The sequence below is a fragment of the Chionomys nivalis genome, chromosome 14 (assembly GCF_950005125.1).
Source record: "Chionomys nivalis chromosome 14, mChiNiv1.1, whole genome shotgun sequence".
Taxonomy (NCBI): domain Eukaryota; kingdom Metazoa; phylum Chordata; class Mammalia; order Rodentia; family Cricetidae; genus Chionomys; species Chionomys nivalis.
This window is the reverse complement of record NC_080099.1, coordinates 50,646,346-50,668,441: the sequence shown is the minus strand read 5'-3', so window position 1 is coordinate 50,668,441 and position 22,096 is coordinate 50,646,346. Positions and strand designations below refer to the sequence as shown.

General features: G+C 36.0%; 1 protein-coding gene across 5 annotated transcripts in view; it reads right to left on the bottom strand.

The window, feature by feature from the left end:
* Rit2 (Ras like without CAAX 2) overlaps positions 1-22,096 on the bottom strand; it is a 298,991-nt gene that overhangs the window by 210,601 nt on the left and 66,294 nt on the right. For all 5 annotated transcript variants that reach the window (XM_057788884.1, XM_057788881.1, XM_057788883.1 and 2 more), the window contains exon 2: positions 20,335-20,391. In XM_057788884.1, the coding sequence (XP_057644867.1) occupies positions 20,335-20,383 (49 nt within the window). In that variant the 5' untranslated portion in view covers positions 20,384-20,391. The remainder of the gene's footprint in view (positions 1-20,334; positions 20,392-22,096) is intronic.

Below are 22,096 nucleotides of genomic sequence, written 5' to 3'. Positions count from 1 at the left end.
GATCTTACCACATTATTAGATGCTTTTAGCTTTATTTATATTATTCTTCAGAAAAGATTCACAGAAGACACAAAGACAATACATCTAGAAAAAGAAAATAATAAAAAAAGGCAAAGTGGACTTCTGACAACTGCTAGAAACACTATATTTTCCAGACTTCTTATTTTCTCTTTTTGTAGGAGAATGCTATTGAGAACCAGAAGATATAACTAACATTTATAAAGAGAAACTGAAACCCCAAGATATGGTGTTAGACTAGAAGTCTCTTTCAACAGAGCGAAAAACTATTTTGTATGATTAATGGTGTCTTATGAATCCAAGAAATGTGTGATGGCATTTGAATCACAACCATGCATGAAAAAGGACATCAGATAGGTATTTGACTTGTAATCCCAGGTGACAAATGGAGAAATACAACATGACAGCAAAGATGATTGATAGGATTAGTAAGTGTTTAAATGGCTTCCTCCACCATGATAAATCACAGATTGTTGTCAAAATGGTGAAAGTCTTCTAGATTATTCTTCCATTTGCCATACTGTGTTTACCATTTTATTAATGATTAAGAGGTTTAAAAGAATACATACTCATATGGAAAGATGTGTAAGACTTGAGGATGATAATGATGGCTTAGGAATTGTTATAATTGGAATTGTAAGGGTTCCTGATGATATTGGCAATGGGTAGTTTGTAACACAACACTCAGTGGAGACAAATACAATTTTCTATCTTTGTTTTCTCTTTAATGCCTGAGGACATGAGAATGCTATTTGAATTAAAATAGCAGTTTTAATAAAAAAAATGGGGGTAAGATTTTTCTGCTTGAGTCAATGGAGTACAGCATTTACAGAGCCTTGGGGGTTGGATTAGAAAAATGTCAAACCCATCTTTGTTTATAAAGCATTGGAGACATGGCCTCTCCTATTCAGTCTACAGATGAAATGCTCTGTTTGCTGGAGGGGAAGAAACTCTGAGTCTTACAGAGATAAAGGGTAATGAACTAAAGGGATAAGTGTTGAGAATGGGTTTGGGGGAGAAATTAAGAGAGCTCATGCAAGCAAACTTCACAGAAGGACTGAGCCAGCAACCTGGGCCAAAGCAGGCCTGAGGCAGCAAACCCCACAAAAGCAAGACTGAGCCAGTGACCTGGGCAAGAGCAGGCCTGGGATGGTGAACTCCACAGGAGCAGGAGCAGATCCAGACCAGGAACATTTGGGGAGCCAGGTCTGGGCCAGAGTAGACCTGAGACAGTGAATTCCACAAGAGCAGGTACAGAGTAGCAATCAATGAGCAAGTGGACCAGAGCTAGAGACCTCTGTGGGTCCAGGCATGAATCTGGGACCTTCGAGGGAGTAGACCTGAGACAGGACCCCAGCCAGTCTAAGAGTGAGTCTGGGACCTCCAGGAACTAGGCCTGAGTCAGGACCTCTGTGGGTCTGGGCATGAGGCTGGGATCTCCAAGAGAGTAGGCAAGAAACAGAAACCTCTGCAGGTCTAGGCAGGAGTCTGGGACCTCTGAGAAACTAAGCCTGAGCCAGGTGTTCTGCATGTCTGGGCGCACCAGAATCCGTGACCTCTGAGGGAATACATCAAAGCCAGAGACCTTTGCAGGACCAACTCCAAGCCAGGGACCTCTGTAGGACCATATCCAGACCAGGGACATTTACATAAAAAGGTCTGAGCCTGCAATCTAGGCAAGAGCAGGCCTGTGACTAAACTCCACAGGAGTAGAGCAAACCCTGGGAGCTCTGAGCAACCTCCAGGAACATGGAGAGAACAACTGGATAACTGGAACCTTAGCACTGAACGCACCTCAAGGAGCAACCATCTAAGTCTTGGATCCACTGGCACCTGGAAGATTAATCACCAGAGTCACAGACAGCCCCAACTACACCACTTAGAGGAAAAGATGAGTAGACAAAGAACACATGTAACACCACAAAGAGCAACAAGACACCAGTAAAATCTAGTGACCCTACAATAGCAAGACTTGAACAACCAAATGTAGATGAAGCAGAAGAAAATGACATAAAAAAATAACTTCAGGAAAATTTTTGAGACTCTTAAAAAGGAAATGAGAAATTCCATCAAAGAAATGAAGGAAAAGACAAACAAAAACTTGGAAGACATCAACAAATCCTTTAAAGAAATCCAAGAAAAGGCAATCAAACATATGAAAGAAACTATTCAAGACTTGAAAACTAAAATAGAGACAATAAAGAAAACACAAAAAGAGGGAATTATAGACAGAAATCATGAGAAAACGATCAGAAAATTACAAATGCAAGCATAAACTGCAGAATACAAGAGATGGAAAAGAGAATCTCAAGCACTGAAGATACAATCAAGGAGATAGACTCATCAGTCAAAGAAAAAAAAAGCATTAAATCTAACAAAAGCTTAACACAAAATATCCAGGAAATATGGGACACCATGAAAAGACCAAAGCTAAGAATAATAGGTATAGAAGAAGGAGAAGAAATTAAACTCAAAAGCACAGAACATCTATTTAACAAAGTCATAGAAGAAAACTTTCCCAACCTAAAGATAAGAAGCTCTGAAGATTAAAGGAATTAACAGTGGGTGGTTCACAGAGAACACACAAAACAAGGTTCAGATAAAAGTGGAAGAAGATCATTTGTGTTGCCTATATACTCATAGGAGCAAACTTCCAGCGACCTTTAAAGAAAACTGAGTCCTTCCCCCAAGCACACCTGCCCCTCACCCCCACTAGAAGCCATCTGCTGGGAAGAGCTATACTTCAGCATCACAATTTTTAATAGCTCTCTTCAATAACTACTGGTCTGGACTGTTCTTTTTGGGGGTTGAAGGGACACAAAGGTGGGAGGGTGGACCTGGGAGGAATGGGAAGTAAATGTGATCAGGATGCATTACACAAAATGCCCAAATAATTAATACAAATACTATGTTGGAAGAAAACATATCTTACAGAAGTTGGCAAGTGCTCCTTCAGGGTTTATTGAAAGAATATTCACATTTATTTTGGTTGATTGGTTGGTTGGTTGATTGGTTGGTTCTGGCAGTGCTGGGGATCGAAATTTGTGACTTGTACATTTTAGGTTCAGTGCTCTGCTGCTGAGCTATCTGGCAACACACTTTGCACTTTCTATTTTTTGTGATCCAATGCAGTTCTTTAAAGTCGCTTTTATTAAAAAAAAAAGTGGGATAAGAAAACAGGGGCAGAAGTACCCTCAAAATTAACTTTAAGTAGAAAATTATGCTATAAAATGTTAAAAAATAAGAGAGAGAAAGGGAGGGAGGGAGAATAGTAAGGAAGAGACAGCAAGAAATAAAATACTATAGGTAGATGTCTCAATGGGTGAATTCTTACTTTACAAGCATGTAATTCTAGAAAAAAGAAAGTTCATATCCCTAACCCCCACATAAAAACCAAACATGTAATATATGTCTGTTACTCAAGTGCCGGAGGACATAGATGGGTAGATGCCCTGAACTCACAGGCTGGCCAGTGTAGTCAATTAGTGAACGAAACCTGGCCCCAAAATGTTAAGTTGAGAACAACTGAGGAATATATCCCAATATGATTCTCTGGTTTCTACAGTCACCTAGTTACACACACACACACACACACACACACACACCATATACCACAATATAAAAAAAAATAATAAAGATATACAAATAAAAACAAATAATATTGTAGAGAGGTTTCATATAAGCAATGATGCCTTAAGACTTGCAGAACCTAAAACAGAAAATTCTAAAAGGGAAAATAAACTAAAAGGTGAAGCTGTTCAGGAGAAAAACAAATGCATGACAGGGAAAGAAGCTCCAAAATATCAATGAGTTACATTTACAAAGGGGAACTATGTTTTGGCTAAACCTAGTATTACAAATGATCTTAAATAATGTGTCTTACAATAACATCAAGCAGGACTTTTATGGAAATGCTATGCCCAGTTCTGTAGTGGGAAGTTAATAAGATGAACCAAGGTCATACTGTACATTAAGCCAGGAGAAAGCAATTGATAACGGATGGAATCATGTTCAAAGGACGCAAAGACAATTTTAAAACAAGCCATTTGCAAACAATGTGTAATAGGACTATACTAAGGACAGTCAGGGGAAGGAAATAAAATGGTCAAATATTTTAAACCAGTAACTTAGTGGTGACAGAATAATAAGATTGATCATGTTTGCAAAGACTAGAAAATCAGCTTCCCTTTTGAAAACTAATAACTTGATTAACATCCAAATCATTAATTACTGATAGGCAATGTGGCACCTGCTACCACTCCAAAGGTTCTTCAAAGTGATATTTTATAAAATTCGCGTTTATTCCAAAATATGAGATAGAAATCAATTTATCAATTAGGAATGCCGGTAAATAAACTTAAGTTAATGTAATTAAACCTAAAACATTCCAATGTTTATACCTAAACATTTCCTACACGGAAAAGATTGATTGAGTGTATCTAAGCCAGTCACAAATATTTATTTTTTTAAATGCATCCTTATTTTAAAGAAGAAAGAAAAATAAAACTTCAGGTGTGGTTTTCAGTTAGTAGACCTGACCAAAGCTGAGTGAGTCATTTAAGACAAAGCAGAATTGGTGCTGAGACTCTAATTCCTTCTGTTAAAGTTTAGAAAGAAGCAGGCTTCCTTTGCAGAGATAAACCCCTGAAGTAGTAAAGGGGAAGTTTTAGGTAAAACTGTTCCATGGTGGCATTTAGAGAAACAAGGCCACTTGAATATTTTTACAATCCATCCTCCCTTCATGGAACAGATTGAATATTTCCATGGTCTTATTAAAGACAATTTTAGAAGTGCTTTTCTGCATCATTGGATGTCATTTTAATCACACCAAATCTTATGGAAATTTATGTTTAATTCTAAAGCATGCTCCACCCACTACCATATTCCAATTAAAGCATGACATTGACACATCCCAGGCCCCCGCACGGTTCAGTGTTTAGACTGCACACAATTTCAAAGGCTGGTATCTCTCCAAACCAGGGAGCCTCTTTAACCTATAATTTGCATAATGCATTCATTTTCAGATTAGTCACATGGTTAATGAGTGTCTTGGAGAATGTCCAGTTTTATCACCTCTGTTGTACTTCCCTTATTCCAGCCACCAGACTCAATTAACAATGCCAGCTATTGCCAAGTGGTGTACACAGTATAAATTAGACTTGTTCATTTGTTCCAGAAAACAATCACATCCACTGCAATTTGGAAATTGTTTTCCATCAGTGAGTATAATTAATTGTTAAAATGTGAATCAGCAAGCATTTTCCTTCATTGAGCAGACCAAGGTTTCAACTATTCACTATTCCATGTTTATCACACACAGTATTTGCTCTTCACAGACTTCATCTCAAAGCCTCCAAGAAATGCTATAAATTTTGTAAGGAAGTTCTTCAAATAATGAGGTTGTGTTTTAGAACTTGAATTAGGTAGCAATCTTTTATGAGAATAAATGAGTGTAAAATTGACTTTTTAATGAAGAAGGGAGGTTATGGATTATTCAACATTGTATTTTACTTCTTGCAGCTTAATTAAACTTTGCAAAATAGAACTTATTGAACATCCAGCCTTGATATAAAAATATTGTTCTATGTTTTTCTGACATACCTATCTCAATTTAAGGGGCTTTATTTTTTCTTAATTGTGTTATTTTATTTCATTGTCAAAAATTTTCAGGTTCTAGTTATTAATAATTATAAATTATTAAAAATAAAACTAAATTTCTTTTTAAAATAGATGATATTTCTAATGGATACATCAGTCTGTATTATTATTTCACAAACAAAAAGATAGTCATTGAACATCTTAGGTCAAATTAAATTGTAGAAAGCAACCAGTTTACTTGATGAAATTGGGACTTTTTAATTTACATTGTGGCCATCTTCACACATTTTATATACTATCATATGGCCATAGATGAGTTTTATGAGAATAAAATGGAAGAAATAAGCAAGATAATTGAATTCTAAAGTTTTTCCATGCCTATGTTCCAGCAACTTAGAAGGCTGTAGCAATATGTTTGCCAGTTCAGTGGCAAACTAGGTTAACAAAATGTGTTCAAGGCTAGCATACAGTGTTCAGTACCACAAAAAGGAAATAAATAAATAGGCTTTCTGATGCTCAACAGTATAATTTAATGAGAAATATGGAAGTATAATTGTCCTTCCAGCAGTGGCTATTCTTAAGATACAACTCAGAGTGCCAGAAACAGCAATGAAAAAGATAACAGGCGTTTGGTCCTGTTAGGTTTTGCCTTCTGAAATTAAAAAGCAAAAATACTAAACAGGGCATTTCCTTGGAGTATTTAAGAGGTGGTACTGATTTTCATATGTATTTTATTTTCTTGTTTTAGAAGAGAACACCAATATTTTGTTATTTGAATATTAAAAGACTGAATACATTTCAAATGACAAGACATAAATTGTTGGAATAGGTTTTTGGCATTCCTAAGATTACTGAGTGGGTCATTACAGTTCCTTCAGCTATGTTTAACTCAGCCCATAACCCTAAAACAGCATCAAAAAGAGAGGATTCTGTACCTCCCAGATTGTGGAAGGGGTTAATATCAAAAGGCAGCATCTGTCAAGCTCACCTCATTTGTCTTTGCAGGTGTGGTGACCTAAAGATATAAATCACAGCGGCCAGAGCTTCCTTGTGCAAAGGTCAAGATGATTTGTTTTAAGTTTATTGGCTTAGAGAACACTGAGAAAATACCCTGTAATTTTCCGATGCTGCATGCATTTTTCAGCTCCTATAAATCAAAACCACAGTATTTTTCAAATGGTAAATGCAATTTCTATATGTGAAGTCTTCAGAGCTGCATTCTGAACTTAAATTTATTGTAATAGAACTGCCTTGTTTAAAATTATAGCTGAGATCATTTATTTATAAAGATTTATATATTACATATCTGAGGACTTAAAAAATAATAATTTTCATATATCAGTTAAATTTGCAGAAATACAAATGATAGCATCTGTACTCCTGTGATCCCTGGCTTTCAGGTTTCATTTATATCCATTGTGTTGGCTTTGTTTCTCATGCCCTTTCCACCAATATCTCCAAATATAAGCTCCGTGTATTTGTTCAGACATAAAAAAGCAAGAACGAAACTATATGACAAAAAAAGGTCAAGTTAATTCTTAGCAATACTTTTCAAAAACTCATCAAACCCATCCCATGTATGGTTTAAGTCAGTGCTCATTATATATAACACCTGACTTTGCTTCCTGCAAATAAGTACATTTTGTCGCTTAAGTAACTTTGATACCCAAAGACAACCAAAGTGATACACCTAAATAAACAATTTGGAGAAGAAAATAAGTCTTCTCATGAAGAAGCTGCATGTTTATCTAATATTTTCTAGAATACCAATCTTTCAAAATGTCTGTCACCAAATCCTACTTCCATTTAACTGAAAGTCATTTTGAAACTTTGCACACATGATTTACTTCCAGAGAATTTTGTCCACACCCACACCTTAAATCATCTTATTTTTCCAAGAATTAAATTTTCTTGGACTCATCATTTCCTCCATGTTCTACCTGCATGCTTCACATTGAGCTTTAATGGCTGTGCCAGATAACTACATAGAAACACTCATTTTTACAGGGAATTCTGCTGACAAAGTGCCATGGAAGTTCACACACAGTGGTCTCCTGCTTTTAGTATTTGACACAGTTATCTGCAAGGACTGTATGTTCGTGACAAATAAAAAACTCTCATTAAGCTTCATTGTCCTAATGTCATTTACTGTTATATATGAGACCAGGATCCTTTTATTGCCTTTGTGGTTTCGGATTACCAGCAGAGAGGATGTTGAGCTTTTACCTACAGACAAACTTATTAAAATTACTTTATTTATACCTACATCAAATAAGAATTCTGTACTTATAAAAAAAGGAAAGACAGGATTGCTCAGAATCCAGAAGAAGCTACATCTATGGATCCTTCTCTCAGGAACGCAGACCTAGCTGTGGAAGCCTAAGTGTGTGCTCCTAATATGAGCAAAAGGCTTAGCTAGATAGAATGGACACGAAGCAGAAAGACAGACTTCGCATTCAAAAGACATCTTATAGAAGACCATTACTGGGCAAAAGGACTTGAATTTAATAAAACCTGTGTTTACATACAGAGAAAAGGAACAAGTGTCAGTGAAATTAATACTTTAATAAAGAGAAGCCCAAGTATAATTAGCAGAAAAAAATATTTTCCTCCTAATTAACAAGAAGTCATTGAGCAACTTAGAGCAATGAAAAATGACTGAGGGGAGGGTGTGGCACACATACACACACATATGCACACACATACACACACACGTGTGTTAATAAACACTGACTCTATATGAACTCTCAAAAGGTCTCTGGAAACATTTTTTAAAGGTGTAGGACTCTTTCTCAAATATTTGGAAATAATTAAAATTAAATATCTTAAAACAATAATCTCCTGGGGGGAGGGGAACTCTCACTGTCAATACCTAAAAGAAAATATGAACAAAGATAAAAATACAAAGAGTGATAAAGAGAAAAAAATGCCTTTTTTCTAGAAGTCTAAATATTCTAGCAGTTTTTAAAACAATATGGATGGATTAATCCATGAATATGGAATATCTTTTGACTGAATGGAAAAAACTCAACTGGACATCATATATGCAGATAACAAAATATCTACTAAACTGTACAGTACAATGCCATTAAAACACAAAAATTATAAACTTTGCATGTACATATGAGAATTCTGATGAATTTCACAAACATTTACTGTATGTGTTAGTAGATTTTAAACATGTAGAAAAGCTAGGCAATGGTGGCACATGCATTTAATCCCAGCACTCGAGAGGCAGAGCAAGTGGATCTCTGACTTCAAGGCCAGCCTGGGCTATAGAGTGAGTTCCAGGAGACCCAAGAGTACCAGAGAAAACCTGTCTTTAAAAACCAATGTATACATGCATGTATATGATAAATGTGTGTGTGCGCACGCGCCCGCGCATATGATAAATATATATATATATATCAGTCAAAGCATGTTTAAGACTGTGTTCTTCACAATATAACTCTTTTAAAAGTATGGATAACACAGGTATGATGATGGTCCTTAATTATGAAGATTCTTCTGTGATGCATATATATATTGTCTCAGGAGTGTCATTATATGAAGGTACCTCTAGGAGAACTGCTCTGTTGCAGCCATTAATTGAAAATGTATCTGAAGGATGTTTAGGAAGCAGAATAAACAGGTGTTTATGGCTATATCCTCTGAAATGAAGCATTCCCACCCAAAAGGAGAAAAGGTTTTTAAGACTACAAAAATAAAAACATAACAAGACCCAGGAACTTAATTAAAGTTATAAGGTTCAGAAACACATGAAGACCACAAGAATCATAAGGTTCTTCACCAAGGTTATAATCACTACCAATCTGAGAGTCTTCGAGTCTTCAAAATGTCTGAAATTTGTGTGGGAATCTTCACCGATGTAGGTTCTATGAGTCTATAACCAGGGTATGGAATTTTTGTCATGTAGGAACCCTTAGTGACCCTCTAAATGGCACCTGAGCTACAGCCCTGTAAGTGACTCTAACAAATTGGTTCACTAAGTTAGACAGGACTGGAATCATATCTCTGGTAACCTACCTGGAGTCTTATACATTTGTTTCGGTCTCTCCAGGAAAAGGCACACAACAGTAGGTCAAAGATGGAATAACTATAGAGAAAACGGAAGTTGAAAATAATGACTAGCTTTGGGACCTGAATTTCCAGATGGACAGGCATGACATGTATGCAGGTAAAACATAGTACAAGAGAAGAATCTGATGTACGAGCATGTAAGGATACTTATAAAGAAATAATCATTTCTTTTCTGTGGTTATATTAGTAATACATTAGTAGGGCTTGTTTCTTTATGTCATCATCTTTGTGTAACTTAGGCCAGCCTTGAAGTTTGGTTCGCCTGCCTCTACTTCTCTAGTGATGATAGTACAGGCATAAGACACCATTCCCAGCATGAAATGCTATTTTTTAATGTTGATATTTAGTTCTTAAATAGTGAAGGTATTGTTTAAAATAAAATATTATAACAGCCAAGGAAGAATTGAAAATGTACTAACTTTTCTTGTACAGAACTTGCCTCTTATCAACAAATAACTCAACAAATTACTTATGTCTGTTTTTGTTAGTGAATTATTTCTAGAGGAATTGATTCTTATTATGTCACTTGAGTAATAAGAATGGGACATTTAAAATTTTAAACCAATTTTTTAATTGAAATAAATTCTTCTTTTATATAATACATCCAAACCAGAGTTTCTACTCCCTCCACTCCTCCTAGCATCCCTTCTCGTCTCCCTTCTCCCTCAGTTTCACTTTCCCTTGGCTTCCTCTTCAGAAATGAGTAGACCTTCAAGAGATAACAGCCAAACAGGACGAAATGGGATACAATAAGACAAGGTAAAAGCCATCATATCTAGGCTGAACAAGACAACACAATAGAAGGGGGGGAAGTCTCAAGAGCAGGCAAAAGAGTCAGAGATACTCCAGCTTCTGCTTTAGTAGTCTCACGAAAACACCAAGCTAACAGCCGTAACATATATACAGAGACCTGGTACAGACACTTGCAGACCCCTGTGCTTGCGGCATTTCTATGGTATAAAAATAGCTGTTTATATAGAGGTTGTTATTGACAGTTGCTTTTTCCAAACAAATTTAAAAATAGCTAATTTTAGCTTTGAGAAGGCTTGCTTTTATTTTTAAGGAAAATGTATTTAGCACTATTTCACACACATAAAAACAGAGGCCCATAATGAACCAAAGGCTGGTAGAAGCTTACTAGTCTCATTTGGAGTTTGCTATTTCGACGTTTAATTTATTCCCTGTCTATCATACATATTCTGTTTGTACAGGATATACGTAAATTTATAAAACATTTTTTCTTTTGTTTGCTTGGCTTTTCGAAGCAGGGTTTCTTTTTTTGTTGATAATTTATTGAGCTCTACATTTTTTCTCTGCTCCCCTCCCTGCCTCTCCCCTCCCCCCTTCAAACCTCCCCCAAGGTCTCCATGTTCCCAATTTACTCTGATCTTGTGTTTTTCTACTTTCTACTTTCCATGTAGATTAGATCTATGTAAGTCTCTCTCAGTGTCTGCATTGTTGTCTAAGTATTTTGACTTTTGTTTTATTCCTCTTTCAAAATTTTAGTTCACAAAATCTGAATGTTTGCAAGGTAAACATTGCATGCTAAAGATTAACTACTTCCCTTTGTGTGAAAATGCACATTATGAACTGTGTTTAATCAATGAATATCAAATCATAGAACATGGACAATTGATATATTAAAATTTTTTACCTAGACTATCCCAAATAGATATTATTAAATATCTATCTCCATGTCTTTTTTTCATGTTGAAGAAATGTATCCTGATCCAAACAGCTTCTATGTGAAATATTAGAATATTTTCCCCTTAGGCACCTTAAAATAGACTGGGATAGCACCTTAAATTACTATATTAAATTAAAATTTTTAATAGAAATAATTCATAGTTCTTAACAAAGATTCTCTTCAAATAGTCCATACATTTTAAACAATTGTTAAAAAAATATCTCTGAATTTGAGGTCAACCAAAGATGTGGAATGAAGCCTACTAATTTCAAAACATAAAACCTGAATTACTGAACTATTAATGCTTGAAATTTTCAACAGGTACATAAAACTCTAAATATGTTCCTAATTACAATATTTTAAACTTTCCATTTGAAAATGTAAGTGTGAGCTCAAGGAGGTAAATATCAGCTCGCTAGAGTCTTTTGGGTATGGTTAAATACTGTCTGTGTCACTTTAACCAGCTAATGTGTAGGTCATACTCTAAGTACACTTTTTTTTTCTCTTTCAAGCTTCATGTAATTGGCTCATTAAGAACCAACAGAACACTAACCATGCTCTTAAAAAGAATTTACTGAAATAACAAAGAAAATATAATTACAAGCCACTTGACTTTAGAACAAATGTCCCCTAATAATAATCACCAAATAAACAAAATGCTGAGGAGTGTTTCTTCTGTAGGTCCACAGCTTCCCTCTGTGAAATAACAGAATGGTGTTTATCTCTTTAGGTGTGTATGTTGACTACAATGATTTTAATTAGCATTACATCAGTAATTTTAGTTAATCATAGTTATCATCAAAGATGACTACTTAGGAATTTCAATGACTGCGTGACTATGTAATAATCTGAAAGAGTCCTTTTATTTCTCAGACTGAGCTAAATCCTGTTCTTAGGGGGCATACAGAAGATTATAAAGCCTTCTTATCGGAGGACTGCAGCAATCTGAAAAGATGTGATACCTGTTCACAGACTGTCATGATTAAGCTTTCAGTTTGTTAATTTCCTGAACTGATTCAATATCTCTGAGGCACTTCTCATATTCCATATGAGATTGTTGTCTTATAGTCCATATGGTCTTCACATCCAGGTTCCTAAAAGAAACTTTACATGGCAAGTAGAAGCAAAAAATTTAATCATAATTTGCTCTCCACTCATAGTTTTGGTCTGGGAATGTTTCGGGTAACCATAAGTACTTTACAGTATTCAAGATGAAATAGTAGAAATATAATGCAATAAAGTGATATTCTGGTTACTTTTCATCTATAATGATGAATATTTTGGAATTTCCAAGAGAGCACAAGGTGTAGGTGTCTTCTTCCTGATAGTTTTTGTGTTCACCATTACTTTCCAGTTCAATTGAATTCTACTGAAGAAGTGTAGCATCCATTTTGTCTCAAGCAGTATGTGAAACAGTTACACCTATATTATCTCTCATAACCATCAAAAGAAATAAAAGCATTATCTCTTTACAAATGAGAAAGATCAGAGATATAAACCAGCTTGATCGAAGTTGATGGGACAGTAAATAATTTTGCCATTCACTCCCCTGATGTGGGATTTCCCTTTGTATGCTGTAAATATCATTGGTTAATAAAACAACTGGCTTGGCCTAATAGGATAGAACTTAGCTAGGTAGAAAAAACTAAACTAAATGCTGGGGAAAAGGAGGCAGAGTAAAGGAGTAAAGCCATGTAGCACTGCTGGACACAGATGCCAAAACTTTACCCGGTAAGCCACAGTCTTGTGTCAATACACAGATTACTAAAATTGGGCTAAATTTAGATATGAGTTAGCCAATAAGAATCTAGAGCTAATTGGTCAAGCAAAGATTTAAATAATATAATATCTGTGTGATTATTTTGGGTCTGAGCTGCTGGGCAGCTGGGAAATAAACAAGTGTTCTCCTTACAACACTCACCCAATTTCTTGGTCCATCTTTTGTAAACCAGAAATGGATAAGTCTTTGATTATAAATTCAGACATTATATTACATTTAGAAAAGTCCTTAGTAAGTCTCTACCACATAGTATAAGAAACAAATAGCAATAAGCCAGAAACATGAAGACAAATATATATGTTCTTTCACTTGTAGAACCTATATAAGAACCTATGAATAAATATATATGTTCATGTACACATACACACATCTATGAAAAACAGATGATCAATGTTATCAGTAGTTATGCATGTTGTTCAAAAAGAATCATTTAAATCCTAAAGCAAATATTTGAAGATATAATGAGGTCAGCTATTAAACACTGAAGTGTTTTCCCAGAAAAAGTGATCAAATGCAAGCATGCCAAGATGAGCAAGCATCTGGCATACTCCAGGAACAATGAGGCCAGTGAGGATAAAATGAATGAGGTTCAACACCAAAGCATCAAATCAGGTACGCAATGCATTCAGTCCTTGAAGACTGATTCATCACTTATTTTTCAGTTTGTGGAATGAAACAAAGGCCTTAAAAATGCTATTCGGGTTGCTTGCCATTGAGCTGTAGCCAAGCCCTTATCAAATCATGACTTGTTATTTCATCATCATGGACTTCACAGGACTTAGTCAATATATCAGCTTTTACCACAAGTATAAAATAAAATTAATGGAAACTTGTGACCAGTAGCGTAAGCCACCAGAATTCTAAATAGGAAAGCTCAGTTGGAAGGTAGATAAACAAGCATTGAAATTCAGAGAGAAATATGAGATGAAAAGATAAGAACTAAGTTAAGTCAGAGACACTAATAAAGGAAAAAAAGAGCCTAGCATCTTGGATGCCAAGTTAAAATGATATATGAAATCCAAGTAAAGTCAACCATGTCTATTGTTAATAGCAGTTTATACAGAGAGCTGTAGAGGAAGTGATAGACACTGAGTAACCACTAGAGTCAAAGCCATCTTCTCTAAGGATTTGCACCCATGCTTGGAACTAAAAATTGAACTGGGCTGCCTAAGTAAGAAGTAAAGAAGTTACTCTGTGTTACAGGAACACATATTAGTGAGAGGGACAGAAAAGGGTTACTAGTTACACTTAAACTAAAAGCCAGATTTACTGGAGCTTAGCAAACATGTGAGGAGTTCCATGAAGACTGAAACATCTCCAACCGACTGGGTGTCACGTGAATTACATTTCCCCTCTTCCTCTGCTCAAACATAAAGGAGTCATTACTTAACATAGTCCTTCAAAATCATCTTGATTTCCATCAACAATTATTTCGTAGCCTTCTGATATGGAAATCCCCTCTGTATGCTGTGAATATGTTTTTATTACCATTGGTTAACAAAGAAGCTGTTTGGGGCCTATTAAAATGCAGAATAAAGCAAGGCAGGATTTCCAAGCAGAGATAGAGGAGAAAAGAAGGCAGAGTCAGGGAGATGCCAGGAGTAAACCATGAGCCTCGTGGTGACACACAGAATAATAGAAATGGGTTAATTTAAGATCTAAGAGCTAGCTAGAAATACACTTAAACTATTGGCCAAACAGTATTGTAATCAATATAGTTTCTGTATGATTGTTTTGGGTCTGGGTGGCTGGGAAAAAAACAAGTAGACTCTGCCTACAGCCTTTATTCTTCATAATAACAACATTCTACTTTCTCCAACCCTCAAAACCATCTCTTCAGTAGTAATTTCTAGAACACTTCTGTTTTACTCTTTAGAATAATTAGATACATAAATCTGTGCTAATATATAAGTGATTCTGCATGGCTTGGGGCCCTACCCACCGACCCTGAGCATTTACATTTTAACAGGAATTTTCTATGACACAAAGAAGTGAATCTATTAGTTCACATTTTATATGCTAAGTAGGACATTTTAGTGTGATACAAGCTATACAATTTCTCTCAATCCACTTTAGGAAGTTTTTATTCTACCAGAGCTATTGAGACACATAAACAGTGTAGTAAATTTGCTCCATGCTGCCTAATTGCACTATTTTTTCAGGGTTTTCTTTGCACGTTAATGTTCACTGTGCTCTGCAGACACCCTGGTCCTATCGCCAAAACACTTTGCCCCTGAAATGAGCTCCCTATTTAGAGAAGCATGGCAAGTAATTTAGAAAGAATATTCTATGTGTAGTATTTTATTATGCTTTTCTATAGAGCTTGTTACAGTCCTTGCCAATTGCACAGAAAGAATATGAATCTTTTGGGTGAGCATATTTGCAGTGTTCATGGTATGTAAGTGAAATTAAGGTCTAAAATATTAAAATAAGGAATGAGTTTTCAATCTATTCAACTATGATAGTGTGTCTTCTTTGAAAATAACGTAAAAATACAGCCAGAAGGTTGGTCTTATAAATTTCTGTTCTGTGAAAACCAAATAAATACTGTAACAATTAGACAGAAATGGACAACTGGATTCCAGATAAAAAGACACAATCAGCTCTTAGAGACAAGGTGGGAGGGGCAAGCAAAGTAAGGAAGCTTAATAAAAAATAATTCTTGACTATTTCTCTACAGAACTGATTCCAGCACCTTGTATAATACCTGGAAACTACTTTATAAATATATTAATATTGAATAAAGAGGAAAATCAGGAGGATGAAAAGGGTCAAAAACAGAAAAATAATGACATTTGCATATTTTTAATTTTTCCAATGAAATTTTCTTCATGCCAATAACTAGCCATGAAAAGTTGTCTACCTTGATCAACATATTAGTATAAGGAGATCAACGCTGCTTTAATCCTACAAAAAAGGTGGTATGAAATAATTTGAGACACAATCAGCATTTTTTCTCTTCTACTCTTCTGACTAATCAGTGTCAAAGCCACTACTCTGACATGGCTTCACAGTTCCTGTCCAGTTTTCAGCACAGGGGCTTTGCTGATTTATGAGTGGATAGCAAACAAAAGCCAGTTCACTCTGTAAATTGTTGGATTTTGTCTTTTAATAAAGTATACTTCTATCCTGAGGTCCTGTGATGAACTAAGCTGTCCTTGTCCAATACCTCATGGTTTTCTGTGTAATTAGTTTGCCATATACTCTCATTTGTCCTTTATCTTCCACACCTTTCCAAGAGCACTGGAAAGGCATTCTCTCTGTTTGAGCTCGTAACATGTTTAATATCATAACTGGTTGTGATGAGAGAGGGAGGCAGATAATCATTGATTCATACACAATTTACACAAAATTAAAATACTCTGTATGAGCAGGAAACACGAGTCCCTCAGGGTTCCATCTATCACCTAATATTTTATCCTGGGACAGCTAGCTGAGACTTTTTGTTTTCAGCTTGGTTAATTAGTTAGGTCAGGTACTTGAGTTCCTGGTGTTTCATGTCTGTCTTCAAGTGAAAAACAGTAATCATGAACAGACATTCAAACTATATAAAGGTGCCAACAAACAGTGCTGTGGACTAAAATTCCTAGTCATCACATAAAACCTTGATGTACATATTTATGTTTTGGCTTTAAGGGAATTTGTCTTTTATTTCAGTAAAAGAAAAAAAAAGTACAGCTAGTTTAAAAATTCTCTTATAACTATGTGTAGTAATACTTTTTTTTTTTTTTTTTTTTTTTTGGATTTTCAAGACAGGGTTTCTCCATAGCTTTTGGTTCCTGTCCTGGAACTAGCTCTTGTAGACCAGGCTGGCCTCGAACTCACAGAGATCCACCTGACTCTGTAGTAATACTTTTAAACTCCAGGTTACAATTAAAAAAACATATCATTCTTTTTGGTTTTTGAGACAGAGTTTCTCTGTAGCTTTAGAACCTGTCCTGGCAGTCACTCTATAGACAAGGCTGGTGTCAAACTCACATAGATCCACCTGTCTCTGCCTGCTGAGTGCTGGGATTAAAGGTGTGTGTCACCACTGTCCCATTTAAGGAATGCATCCTAACAAACAATCCTAGACTATTTTCTCCTAATCCTCTAAGGATTCCAGACTTCCTTGAAAACTCTTCTTGAAGAGGGACTTCTGAATTATAGAATGGATGCCTGGAAATTGATGCCTGACACATGAACTTAGTTCATAGCAAGCAGAGCTTGGAGGAGTGGAGACTGTACTTCTCCACCCTTTCCAAGTCATTCCATGCAGCATCTTGCTGCTTTCCTATACCACAGACTGTCTTCAGAGGGAAAAAATGCTCCTGTAATTTCTCCTAACTTTTCTTCCTGAACTGAAAATACCTGAAGATTTAAACTATGATATTTAGATTTTTATTTATGATGGTCAAAACATTGTATTGCTAGATTAGAAATGCAAACTTTGCTCAATGACTGACATGCCTTGGTCAAATCTAAAGATTTATAATATGTGGCATGCTCATTTATTGACATAAAGGTTCAGACAACAGGATCTTAATATGAATGTTACTTCTTAATATCTCTAAATAATTATTCTATGAAGAAAATCAAGCTATATTTAGAATTATGTAAAATGTTTAGAGATGTTCCTTTTCAACTCCAATCTAGCCCCCATTCTTCTCTATTATTACTAATGTGACTCTTTAATGAAATCGCTTTCCATTGGAAAATTAAGCCAACTCTAACTGTTCATGTCATAGTTATTTTCTATAAATTTGAGACATGGAAATCACTGGTTACTAACTTTGAATATGTGACCAATAGATATGGAGCAGAATCCTTTCTTTGAAAACAACATTGACATAACCAATATTCCTAAGTTCTGTTTTATGGAGAGTCCAAAAACTTCCATTTGATTTTCAATTGAAATAAAGATTATACTAAGTCAAAGGTGAGGGCAAAAAATAACCCAACAAACTAATTCTTCTCATATTTCAGAAAAATATACCCATAAATCTCAGTTACTATGATGACAAATATCTCTGGATGAGTACAGAAAATATTCCTTTCCTTTTTCAGAGATAAGTATCCAGGATGGGTGCTATTCTTCTCTAATTTGTAAGATATTCAAGCTATACTAACATGAATTTCCCCTAGAGATGTCATGAAGTCACCAGCAAAAGTATAGCTAAGAAGCTGGAACAGACACAAAGTAAATTGTCTGAGCCTTTCGCCCTCTACCATCAGGATAGCAACGGAAAATCGTTAACCAATATCCCATTACAGAAGCCAAGAAATGAGAGGATGAGAGAGTCAAATTGACAGCAATAAACTGCTGTTTCCATTTTCAGCCTTCTTTCAACACCACCTTGTTTATTTCCAGATAAAAGTTTAATTTCAGCTGTTAGCACTGAAAGTCCAGGCAGCCTAATTGCAAGAAACAGATGTTCTCTCAGCCTATCTGCAAGAGTCATCACCGTACATGACACATTTGTTCCTTGTAACGGAGATGATGATAACATATTTACATCTATTACCTTATTCCAGAAATTACATGAAGGGCTTGTATGCAAGGCCAGTTTATCCAACACCACTACACAAAGATGAAAAATAATGAACAACAAAGTACATTTGTGATATCATATAATGTATATTATATTATCCCAGCAATATGCAGTATTCAGAGCTTTTAGCCAGAGATTCCCCCTTGTCTATAGCTGAAAGTGAGTGACAAAAAGCTAACAGCATCCCAAAATTAAGATATTTCAAATATCAACTGAAAGAACACTCAATCACTGAAGCTGATCACTTCTCAAACTGCACAAAGTGATTATTTCAGAAACAAAATTCAATTCCTCAGAGAATTCATCAGGTTAATAGCATTCCAATTTGCTATTAAATTAAATCTTATTAATTCAGTTAGCCTAAGAGGAGGTCTTAGGGAACCATTAGACTTGTTTAAAGGTAATCTATTGGGGCCTAGAAAGATGGCTTTACAGTTAAGAGCACTTGTTGGCCTTGTAGAGCAGCAGTGTTCACTTTCAAAGACCCACATAGTTGTTCACAGCTTTGGAACCCGTAATTCCAGCTCCAGGGTTTCTTTTGACCTCTGTGGGCACCAGCCACACATATAATACACGTGTATATATGCAGGAAAAGCACTCACACACAAAATAAAATATATAAATATTAAAAAATAAAACTAGTGCATTTTGATTATTTCAGCAACATAATTCATCCACGTGTCCTGTAGAATTTTCAGGAAGGAGTACAAAAGCGTTAGCAAAGAGATAATTTCATGTGTCAATTTCCTGATGAAGATTAAAACTAGGAGATGTCCCTCCTGCACAAAAACTGTTCATCTGGAGAGAGAAAGCAACAGAGCACACAGTGATGAGGAGCAAAGGGCTTCCATTCCGCCAGCAAACCTACGTAAGGAGCCCTGCAGTTCTGTTCCTCGCTTGCAGGAAAGTAAAGCTCAGTGCAACCTGAAGCTTAATGCATTTCTGACCAAAGAATCCAATGATGGACATTGCGTGAGAATTTCCAGTTCTCTCTAAACAATTTTCTGAATGAGTAATGCAATTTTAAAGGCTTGCTTCAAACAAGGGAGGAGGCTCGTTCCTCGCAGCAGGGTTTCCCTACTGCTATGCTGGGAAGACAACTACACTAGAGGAAGTTAGCATGCTGGATTTGGGACACAAATCATACTTTGACTCAGTGTGTCTCAGTTTCTTCATCTACAAACAAGGATGCTAAGTGAAATTATACCTAGACTTAAATGCTCCTCCAAATACATCTTTGAGAAACGAAACTAATTCTACAATAGGAAACCAGAGACTGAAAATGTGATCAAGTGTGTATGTAATCACATCAGCTATAATACTCAGAGCAAAGGTTTTTAATTCTTTCTTTTTCTAATGGAAAATATCCATTAGTGAATCCATAAATCAGCATAATGGATTCCGACAATCATTTACCAGAATAACTTGAACAAAGTATAAAATATGAAAGTGCATTATGAGAAGAAAGGACAAATACTCTCTCATGACTCAGAAATTTATACAGATCTATCCATGTGTATATACGCTCGATGATAGAACAAATTACACTTTTATTCTCTAGCATTATCAATAGTGCTTAAAAGTATCACTTATTTACGTGTATTTATTTAAACTACATGAGAAAAGCAGCTTTTACTTACCAATCGTGGGGTCATGATAATCTGGAAACTGGTGGCTTATAAACTGCATTGTCACTGCTGAAGAAGAGAAAACAGTCAGCCCTTCCCTATAAATTATTCATCAACATAGCGTTTTCATCTCTTCTGCTAAGTAGCTCTCCTGTATGAGGGACTACATCAATTATATGGCATTAGCTATGTGTAATGGTAATGATGGTAATAACACATAGCTACAAAAACAACAAGGTCTGTACTATACATTTGTAGTAAATATGTTCAAAGCTTAAGTGTGTTTCAATACCTGGTGTAAGAAGAATATGACCTAGTGATAGAGCCTCTCAGTTAGCTCTGGTTAGTTGATGGTTGTTTAAGAAGTTTCTGGAATTTTTTTGGTCCTGAGTTTATGATACTGACTGAATCTATGTCACCCCAGGAACGTTCAGAATCTGGCATCAAACTGAACAATGAATGATAGCTTAGATAGTCTGTCATCTGCACCTGAAAGATTCAGTGCATCTAAACTGAGATAAAATACTCTCGCTCTGTCTCTAGAAATTGAGGAATACACACCTGTTTGCTGAAGTGAGAAACTGCCTCAACATATATCTCATGACAAATCCATTTAGCTGATTTAGGCTACAATGTTGAAAATATCCTTAGAACCTCCCCTCTTACACCCTCCATACAATGATCTAAATATCCAGTTTACCTGAAACACCTTTGTAGTATGTCTAGATGCCTTCTTTCTCAGCATCAGTTCAGAGTCTTATCCTCTTTAAACTGCTTTCTTTCTGTAAATTCAGACTTACAAGACAAGTCACAATGGCACCCTAACAGTCATTCAGCAGCCTGTTTGTCACTGACCTCTAGGGTAAAGACCACAGCCTTGAAAACAGCATCAGCCTGTAGGGGTTTTAATGGCTATCCTGTTTCTCAGGCCAAGTGTGTATCTTGTGTTCAAAACTTCTGAGCCAGTCTCCTTGAGCAAGCCTTTGCTACTTGTTCTGGAATAGCGTCAGTGTCACTGCACCAGATCTAACTTTACAACTAACACTGAACCAGACTTATCTTAACCCTCTTCTCACTGAAACCTCAACTTTAGAACTTTGGTGCTATATTTTTTAACAACCCAGTTCCTGCAAGAATTTTGTTGATTCTGTTTAGAGAGACTCTTCCACCCTTTACAACTGATGATCACTTCACTAGGAAATGTTCTTTCAGGACCATCGAACACATTTTTTATTCCCAGTTGGTGGCACTGGCTTGGGAGGTTGTGGAAATGTTACGAGGTGGAACCTAGATGGAGGAAACGAATCCCTGGCGGTGTGGCTTTGAGAGTGGTGTTTGTCTCCAGTCCTTTCCTAGCTCTGCGCCTCCTGTCTGTCAGGTGAAGAACCAGCTCCTCCAGCACGTCCCTCTCTGCAGCGCATCATGCCCCTCAACCTAAATGCTCCTCAACTGAAAAATGGGTAAGAAAAATGTGATTCACTTACACAATGGAGTACTACACAGTAGAAAAAATGATATCTTGAAATTTGCATGCAAATGGAGGGAACTAGAAAAAAAACATCCTAAGTGAGGTAACTTAGACCCAGAAAGATGAGCATGGTATGTACTCACTCATAAGTGGATATTGGCTGTAAAGCAAAGGATAATGAGCCTGTAATCCATGACCTCAGTGAAGCTAAGTAACAAGAAGAACCCTAACAAAACATATATAGATTCCCCCTAGGAAGGGAAAATATGCAAGATATCCTGAGAAAATTGGGACTGGGGGTTGGGG